Source organism: Corvus hawaiiensis, chromosome 26 (assembly GCF_020740725.1).
Source record: "Corvus hawaiiensis isolate bCorHaw1 chromosome 26, bCorHaw1.pri.cur, whole genome shotgun sequence".
Lineage (NCBI taxonomy): Eukaryota > Metazoa > Chordata > Aves > Passeriformes > Corvidae > Corvus > Corvus hawaiiensis.
In genome coordinates this window covers 45,372,844-45,382,202 of record NC_063238.1, presented here as the reverse complement: position 1 = coordinate 45,382,202, position 9,359 = coordinate 45,372,844, and the positions used below count along the sequence as shown (strand labels likewise).

The window sequence follows — 9,359 nt, the reverse complement described above, 5'->3', positions numbered from 1 at the left end:
ATCGATCCCACATTGGGTCCTATTGATCCGGTATCAATCCCACATCGGGTCCTATTGATCCGGCATTGATCCGGTATCAATCCCACATCGGGTCCTATTGATCCGGTATCAATCCCACATCGGGTCCTATTGATCCGGCATTGATCCGGCATCGATCCCACATCGGGTCCTATTGATCCGGCATTGATCCGGCATCGATCCCACATTGGGTCCTATTGATCCGGCATTGATCCGGCATCGATCCCACATCGGGTCCTATTGATCCGGCATTGGTCCGGTATCGATCCCACATCGGGTCCTATTGATCTGGCATTGATCCCGCATTGGGTCTGTATTGATCCAGCATCGATCTGGTATCAGGTCCTATTGATCTGGCACCGATCCAGCATCGGGTCCTATTGATCCGGCATCGATCCCGCATTGGGTCCTATTGATCCCGCATAGGGTCCTATTGATCCCGCATTGATCCTGCATTGGGTCCTATTGATCCGCCATCGATCCCACATTGGCTCTGTATCGATCCGGCACCAATCCGGCATCGGCTCTGTATCGATCTGGCATCGGGTCCTGTCGATCCGGCACCAATCCTGCATTGATCCGGCACTGATCTGGCATGGTTCTGGCATTGATCCAGCACCAATCCGGCGTGAATCTGGTATTGATCCAGCATTGATCTGGCATTGGGTCCTATCGATCTGGATTCGATCTGGCATCAATCCGGCATTGATCCGGCATCGATCCGGCATGGATCTGGCATTGATCCGGGATCAGTCTGCCATTGACCCAGTGTGGCTCAGCAGTGCTGCGGCATCGACCCAGCATTGATCCGATATTGATCTGGTATTGATCAGGCATTCATCGACCATTGATCTGGCATCGATCCGGCATTGATCCAGTATTGATCTGGCATTGATCCACCATTGATCCAGCATTGATCTGGTATTGATCCGGTATCGATCCAGCATTGATCCAGTATTGATTTGGCATTGATCCAGCACTGATCCAGCATTGACCTGATATTGATCCAGTATCGATCCAGTATTGATCCGATATTGATCCGGTATTGATCCTGCCTCTCTCCAGCGGGGCTGGTGCAGCCCCCACGGCACTCCCAGAGTTTGGGCTGGGGGGTCCCAGGGTCGGTGCCCTCCCCCCAGATCTGTGGGGCAGAGCCCTGGGGGGCCCCGTGGGGCTGGGGGGGGTCACTGGGGTGGTCCCTGGGGGTCCCTGCCCCCCCCAAGACACCAGGCGGGGGTTGGGGGGGCAGCGGAAGCTTTATTGGAGGCTGGGGGGGGTGGGGGGAGCCCCCAAAGGGGGGAGCTGGGCCCCCCATGGAGGGGCTGAGCCCCGGAACGGGGAGGAGAGAGCTGGGGGGGGGGGGCTGCCCCATAGCGGGGTCAGGGGGCTGCCCCATAGCGGGGTCAGGGGGTGCAGAGCTGGAGTTGGGGGGCTGCCCCATAGCTGGGGCGGGTGAGGGGCTGCCCTACGGATTGTGCGTACCTAGAGGGAGGGGGCTGCCCCATAGCGGGGAGGGGGCTGCCCCATAGCGGGGAGGGGGCTGCCCCACAGGCTGTGCGTATCTAGCAATGGGGGCTGCCCCATAGCAGCGTTGGGGGGCTGCCCCATGGAGGGCATGGCTGGACTTGGGGGGCTGCCCTATAGACGGTGCGGCTCTAGCAATGGGGCTGCCCCATGGGGGGCATCGCTGGCTTGTGGGGCTGCCCCATTGTGGGGTCAGGGGCTGCCCCATAGAGGGGCCAGGGGCTGCCCTATGGGGGGCATTGCTGGGTTGCGGGGCTGCCCCATAGGGAGTTGTGGAGCTGCCCCATCATTGCTGTGGGGCTGCCCCATATGGGGTTGTGGGGCTGCCCCATTGGGAGTTGTGGGGCTGCCCCTTAGGGAGTTGTGGGGCTGCCCCATTGTTGTTGTGGGCCTGCCCCATAGGGAGTTGTGGGGCTGCCCCATGGTTGCTGTGGGGCTGCCCCATATGGGGCTGCGGGGCTGCCCCATTGGGAGTTGTGGGGCTGCCCCATATGGGGCTGTGGGGCTGCCCCATTGGGAGTTGTGGGGCTGCCCCATATGGGGCTGCGGGGCTGCCCCATAGGGGGTTGTGGGGCTGCCCCATCGGGAGTTGTGCGGCTGCCCCATAGGGAGTTGTGGGGCTGCCCCATTGTTGTTGTTGTGGGGCTGCCCCATTGTTGTTGTTGTGGGGCTGCCCCATATGGGGTTGTGGGGCTGCCCCATGGTTGCTGTGGGGCTGCCCCATTGGGGGTTGCGGGGCTGCCCCATAGGGAGTTGCGGGGCTACCCCATTGTTGTTGTTGTGGGGCTGCCCCATAGGGAGTTGTGGGGCTGCCCCATAGGGGGCTGCGGGGCTGCCCCATTGTTGTTGTTGTGGGGCTGCCCCATATGGGGCTGTGGGGCTGCCCCATTGTTGTTGTTGTGGGGCTGCCCCATACGGGGTTGTGGGGCTGCCCCATATGGGGCTGCGGGGCTGCCCCATTGTTGTTGCTGTGGGGCTGCCCCATATGGGGCTGCGGGGCTGCCCCATTGTTGTTGCTGTGGGGCTGCCCCATATGGGGCTGCGGGGCTGCCCCATTGTTGTTGCTGTGGGGCTGCCCCATATGGGGCTGCGGGGCTGCCCCACAGCTGCCTCACACGGCCTCCTGCGCCTGCCGGAACTCGAAGACGCTGCCGCGCTCCAGGAACGTTTGTGGGGCCGGGGCGCTCGGGGCGCTCGCGGGGTTTGGGGGCTTCGGGGAGCTCTGGGGGGCCCAGAGGTCCTGGGGGTCCGGGGGGTCCCGGGGGTCGCCCCCGGTGCCGTCCTCGGGGGGGCCGAAGCCGCCCCCGCCCGGGGTCAGCAGGCGGAAAACGTCCTGTGGGGAGAGAGGGGTTTGGGGTCAGAGGGGTTTGGGGTCAGGGGGGTTTGGGGTCAGGGGTTTGGTGTCAGGGGGGTTTGGGGTCAGAGGGGTTTGGGGTCAGAGGGGTTTGGGGTCACAGGGGTTTGGGGTCAGAGGGGTTTGGGGTCAGAGGGGTTTGGGGTCAGGGGTTTGGAGTCAGGGGGGTTTGGGGTCAGAGGGGTTTGGGGTCAGAGGGGTTTGGTGTCAGAGGGGTTTGGGGTCAGGGGGGTTTGGTGTCAGGGGGGTTTGGGGTCAGGGGGGTTTGGGGTCAGAGGGGTTTGGGGTCAGGGGGGTTTGGGGTCAGGGGGTTTGGGGTCAGGGGTTTGGGGTCAGGGGGGTTTGGGGTCAGAGGGGTTTGGGGTCAGAGGGGTTTGGGGTCAGGGGGTTTGGGGTCAGGGGTTTGGGGTCAGAGGAGTTTGGGGTCAGAGGGGTTTGGGGTCAGAGGAGTTTGGGGTCAGAGGGGTTTGGGGTCAGAGGGGTTTGGGGTCAGGGGGGTTTTGGGGTCAGAGGGGTTTGGGGTCAGGGGGTTGGGGTCAGGGGGTTTGGGGTCAGGGGTTTGGGGTCAGAGGGGTTGGGGTCGGGGGGGTTTGGGGTCAGAGGGGTTTGGGGTCAGAGGGGTTTGGGGTCAGGGGGGTTTGGGGTCAGGGGGTTTGGGGTCAGGGGTTTGGGGTCAGGGGGGTTTGGGGTCAGAGGGGTTTGGGGTCAGAGGGGTTTGGGGTCAGGGGGGGTTTGGGGTCAGAGGGGTTTGGTGTCAGGGGTTTGGTGTCAGGGGGGTTTGGGGTCAGAGGGGTTTGGGGTCGGGGGGGTTTGGGGTCAGAGAGGTTTGGGGTCAAGGGTTTGGGGTCAGGGGTTTGGGGTCAGAGGGGTTTGGGGTCAGAGGGGTTTGGGGTCGGGGGGGGTTTGGGGTCAGGGGTTTGGGGTCAGAGGGGTTTGGGGTCAGGGGTTTGGGGTCAGAGGAGTTTGGGGTCAGAGGGGTTTGGGGTCAGGGGGTTTGGGGTCGGGGGGGGTTTGGGGTGTCCAGAGCTTTTGGGGTGGGGATACCAGGGGTGTTTGGGGGGGTTTGGGGGGGTTTGTCAGGGGGTTCGGGGCAGGTTTTAGGGTGCGTTTTGGGGTGATTTGGGGCTTTTTAGGGTGTCAGGGTGGGTCTGGGCGTGTCAGTGGGTGCGGGGGGGTGTCGGGGTTGGTTTTGGGGTGGTTTTGGGGCAGTTTTGGACTTTTTAGGGTGTCAGGGTGGCTTTGGGCGTGTCACTGGGCACACGGGGGGTTGTCAGGGTTGGTTTTGGGGTGGTTTTGGGGCAGTTTTTGGGGCGGTTTTGGGGCGGTTTTGGGGTGGTTTTGGGGCAGTTTTTGGGCGGTTTTAGGGCGGTTTTTGAGGCGGTTTTGGGGCAGTTTTGGGGCGGTTTTGGGGCGGTTTTAGGGCGGTTTTTGAGGCGGTTTTGGGGCAGTTTTGGGGCGGTTTTGGGGCGGTTTTAGGGCGGTTTTTGAGGCGGTTTTGGGGCGGTTTTGGGGCGGTTTTGGGGCAGTTTTGGGCTGAGTTTTGGGGCGGTTTTGGGGCGGTTTTGGGGCAGTTTTTGGGGCGGTTTTTGGGGAGGTTTTGGGGCGGTTTTGGGGCAGTTTTGGGGCGGTTTTGGGGCGGTTTTGGGGCGGTTTTAGGGTGGTTTTTGGGGCAGTTTTAGGGTGGGTTTTGGGGCGGTTTTGGGGTGGTTTTTGGGCAGTTTGGGGTGGTTTTGGCGTGGTTTTGGGGCGGTTTTGGGGCGGTTTTTGGGGTGGTTTTTGGGGCAGTTTTGGGGCGGTTTTGGGGCGGTTTTGGGGTGGTTTTTGGGCAGTTTTGGGGCGGTTTTGGGGCTCACACCCCCGGCTCCACGGACACCGAGCTCTTGCCCCCCAGGTTGATGAGGCGCCCGTCCCGACGCAGCAGCAAATTCAGCCCCGGAGCCCCCGGGAGACCCCCTGGGGGAGGGGAGAGGGGTCAGGGGGGGGTCGGGGGGGGTCGGGGGGGCTGTGAGACCCCCTGGGGGAGGGGGGGTCGGGGGTCGGAGGAGCTGAAGGGGTTTTGGGGTTTTTTGGGGGGGTCCTGGGGGTCCCTTGGGGATCTCGGGGGGGAGGGGGCTGAGAAATTGAGGGGGTTTTGGGGGGGGTTTTGGGGGGTCTCTCGCCCGCCATCCCGTAGGGTCTCGTGGCTGATGGGGGATTTGGGGATTTTTAGGGGATTTTGGGGGTTTTTGGGGGTCTCTCGCCCGCCATCCCGTAGGGTCTCGTGGCTGATGGGGGATTTGGGGTTTTTTAGGGGATTTTGGGGGTTTTTGGGGGTCTCTCGCCCGCCATCCCGTAGGGTCTCGTGGCTGATGGGGGATTTGGGGTTTTTTAGGGGATTTTGGGGTTTTTGGGGGTCTCTCGCCCGCCATCCCGTAGGGTCTCGTGGCTGATGGGGGATTTGGGGTTTTTTAGGGGATTTTGGGGGTTTTTGGGGGTCTCTCGCCCGCCATCCCGTAGGGTCTCGTGGCTGATGGGGGATTTGGGGTTTTTTAGGGGATTTTGGGGGTTTTTGGGGGTCTCTCGCCCGCCATCCCGTAAGGGTCTCGTGGCTGATGAGGGATTTGGGGTTTTTAGGGGATTTTGGGGGTTTTTGGGGTCTCTCGCCCGCCATCCCGTAGGGTCTCGTGGCTGATGGGGGATTTTGGGGTTTTTTAGGGGATTTTGGGGGTTTTTGGGGGTCTCTCGCCCGCCATCCCGTAGGGTCTCGTGGCTGATGGGGGATTTGGGGTTTTTAGGGGATTTTGGGGGGTTTTTGGGGGTCTCTCGCCCGCCATCCCATAGGGTCTCGTGGCTGATGGGGGATTTGGGGTTTTTTAGGGGATTTTGGGGGTTTTTGGGGGGTCTCTCACCCGCCATCCCGTAGGGTCTCGTGGCGCGGCGCTCGCTCAGCACCGAGAGCTCGGTCGCCCTCCGGAACTGCAGCTCCCGGACCACCCCATCCCCCCCCCGGTGCCGCCCCGCGCCCCCCCGAGCCCCCCCGCAGCTCGAAGCGCCGCAGCACCACCGGGTACCTGGGGGGGGGGAGGGGAACGGGGGGGTCAGGACCCCCAAACCGACCCCCAGAGACCCCCAAATCTCCTCCCCCCGAGCCCCTCCCGGGGACCCCCCCAAACACGGAGCCCCCACTGGGAGACCCCAACCCCCCCCCCAAGGACCCTCCTCTGGATCCTTCCAGGAGCCCCCAGGACCCCCCCAGGACCCCTCAAACCCCCCCAGGACCCCCCCAAAGCCCTCCAGGACCCCCCAGGACCCCCCAAATCCCCCCAGGACCCCTCCAGGACCCCCCCGGACCCACCGGAGCTCGAGGATCTCGGGGTCGGTGATGCGGGTGTTGGTCATGTGCGTGTGGACCCGCTGCGCCCCCCCCAGCGCGGCCCGGCCCCCGCCCCCCCCGCCACCGTCTCGTAGTAGCCACCGCGCTCGGAGCCGAAGGTCACGTTGTTCATGCAGCCCTGGGGGGACACGGCACCCCCAAAAACACCGCTGGGACCCCAAAAATGGCACCCAAAACCTCCTGGGACCCCCAAAAACCCCGCTGGGACCCCAAAACCCCTGCTGGGACCCCAAAAACGGCACCCAAAAACCCTGCTGGGACCCCAAAAACCCCGCTGGGACCCCAAAAACCCTGCCCTGGCACCCCAAAAACCCGCTGGGACCCCAAAAACGGCACCCAAAACCCGTTGGGACCCCAAAAACGGCACCCCAAAAACCCCACTGGGACCCCAAAAACCCGCTGGGACCCCAAAAAACCCCGCTGGGGACCCCAAAACCCCTGCTGGGACCCCAAAAAACGGCACCCAAAACCCGCTGGGACCCCAAAAACACCGCTGGGACCCCAGAAACGGCACCCAAAACCCGCTGGGACCCCAAAAACGGCACCCAAAACCTCCTGGGACCCCAAAAACACCGCTGGGACCCCAAAAACCCTGCCCTGGCACCCCCAAAAACCCGCTGGGACCCCAAAAACGGCACCCAAAACCTCCTGGGACCCCAAAAACACCGCTGGGACCCCAAAAACCCTGCCCTGGCACCCCAAAAACCCGCTGGGACCCCAAAAACGGCACCCAAAACCCGTTGGGACCCCAAAAACGGCACCCCAAAAACCCCACTGGGACCCCAAAAACCCCGCTGGGACCCCAAAAACCCCGCTGGGACCCCAAAAACGGCACCCAAAACCCCGCTGGGACCCCAAAACCCGCTGGGACCCCAGAAACGGCACCCAAAACCCGCTGGGACCCCAAAAACGGCACCCAAAACCCCGCTGGGACCCCAAAAACACCGCTGGGACCCCAAAAACCCTGCCCTGGCACCCCAAAAAACCCGCTGGGACCCCAAAAACGGCACCCAAAACCCGTTGGGACCCCAAAAACGGCACCCCAAAAACCCCACTGGGACCCCCAAAAACCCGCTAGGACCCCAAAACCCGCTGGGACCCCCAAAAACCCCGCTGGGACCCCAAAAACCCTGCCCTGGCACCCCAAAAACCCGCTGGGACCCCAAAACCCCCCTGGGACCCCAAAACTCTGCTGGCACCCCAAAAACGGAACCCCAAAACCCGCTGGGACCCCAAGACCCCGCCCTGGGACCCCCAAACCGGGACCCCAACCCCTCCCCCCTCCCCTCCCCCCACCTGCGAGGCCGCGCACGCGCCGAACGCGCGCAGCACCACGTCCACCACGCGCTGTGACGTCAGCACGTTCCCGCCAACCACGGCGGCCTCGGGGGAGGGGTCCAGGATGGAGCCCCCCGGGATGAGCACCCGGACCGGGGCCAGGCAGCCCTGGGGGGAGAGACACCTGGGCACAGCTGGGCACAGCTGGGCACACACCTGGGCACACACCTGGGCACACACCTGGGTACACCTGGGCACACACCTGGGCACAGCTGGGCACACACCTGGGCACACACCTGGGTACAGCTGGGCACAGCTGGGCACAGCTGGGCACACACCTGGGTACACACCTGGGCACACACCTGGGCACACACCTGGGTACACAGCTGGGCACAGCTGGGCACACACCTGGGCACACACCTGGGCACACACCTGGGCACACCTGGGCACACACCTGGGCACAGCTGGGCACACACCTGGGCACACACCTGGGCACAGCTGGGCACAGCTGGGCACAGCTGGGCACACACCTGGGCACACACCTGGGCACACAGCTGGGCACACAGCTGGGCACACAGCTGGGCACACAGCTGGGCACAGCTGGGCACACCTGGGCACACACCTGGGCACAGCTGGGCACAGCTGGGCACACACCTGGGCACAGCTGGGCGCACACACCTGGGCACAGCTGGGCACAGCTGGGCACACACCTGGGCACACACCTGGGCACACACCTGGGCACAGCTGGGCACAGCTGGGCACACCACCTGGGTACACACCTGGGCACACACCTGGGCACACACCTGGGCACAGCTGGGCACAGCTGGGCACACACCTGGGCACACACCTGGGCACACACCTGGGCACAGCTGGGCACAGCTGGGCACAGCTGGGCACACACCTGGGTACACACCTGGGCCACACACCTGGGCACACACCTGGGCACAGCTGGGCACAGCTGGGCACACACCTGGGTACACACCTGGGCACACACCTGGGCACACACCTGGGCACAGCTGGGCACAGCTGGGCACAGCTGGGCCACACACCTGGGCACACACCTGGGCACACAGCTGGGCACAGCTGGGCACACCTGGGCACACCTGGGGCACACATCTGGGCACACCTGGGCACACACCTGGGCACACACCTGGGCACAAACAGCTGGGCACAGCTGGGCACACACCTGGGCACACCTGGGCACACACCTGGGCACACACCTGGGCACAGCTGGGCTCAGCTGGGCACACACCTGGGCACACATCTGGGCACACCTGGGCACACAGCTGGGCACACACCTGGGCACACAGCTGGGCACAGCTGGGCACACACCTGGGCACAGCTGGGCACACCTGGGCACACACCTGGGCACACCTGGGCACACAGCTGGGCACAGCTGGGCACACACCTGGGCACACACCTGGGCACACACCTGGGCACAGCTGGGGCACAGCTGGGCACACACCTGGGCACACACCTGGGCACAGCTGGGCACAGCTGGGCACACCTGGGCACACACCTGGGCACACACCTGGGCACAGCTGGGCACACACCTGGGCACAGCTGGGCACAGCTGGGCACACACCTGGGCACACCTGGGCACACAGCTGGGCACAGCTGGGCACACAGCTGGGCACACACCTGGGCACAGCTGGGCACAGCTGGGCACACCTGGGCACACACCTGGGCACACACCTGGGCGCACACCTGGGCACACCTGGGCACAGCTGGGCACAGCTGGGCACACACCTGGGCACACACCTGGGCACAGCTGGGCACACCTGGGCACACACCTGGGCACACACCTGGGCA

General features: G+C 64.3%; 1 protein-coding gene across 3 annotated transcripts; it reads right to left on the bottom strand.

Moving 5' to 3' along the window:
- Positions 1-1,258: 1,258 nt before the first annotated feature.
- Positions 1,259-7,754, bottom strand: OPLAH (5-oxoprolinase, ATP-hydrolysing). Of its 3 annotated transcripts, XM_048286332.1 has the most exons (6): positions 7,566-7,754; positions 6,231-6,387; positions 5,785-5,946; positions 4,752-4,849; positions 2,646-2,875; positions 1,259-2,478 (listed from the first exon to the last, which is right to left on the bottom strand). In XM_048286332.1, the coding sequence occupies exons 3-5, from the start codon at positions 5,789-5,791 to the stop codon at positions 2,654-2,656; spliced, it is 327 nt and encodes a 108-aa protein (XP_048142289.1). In that variant the 5' UTR covers positions 5,792-5,946; positions 6,231-6,387; positions 7,566-7,754; the 3' UTR covers positions 1,259-2,478; positions 2,646-2,653. The 3 variants fall into 3 exon arrangements, with proteins under 3 accessions (XP_048142289.1, XP_048142290.1, XP_048142292.1); XM_048286335.1 differs by lacking the exon at positions 1,259-2,478 and having other exon boundaries at positions 2,603-2,875; positions 7,566-7,753; XM_048286333.1 differs by lacking the exons at positions 5,785-5,946; positions 6,231-6,387; positions 7,566-7,754 and adding an exon at positions 5,056-5,483.
- Between the last annotated feature and the right edge of the window lie 1,605 nt (positions 7,755-9,359).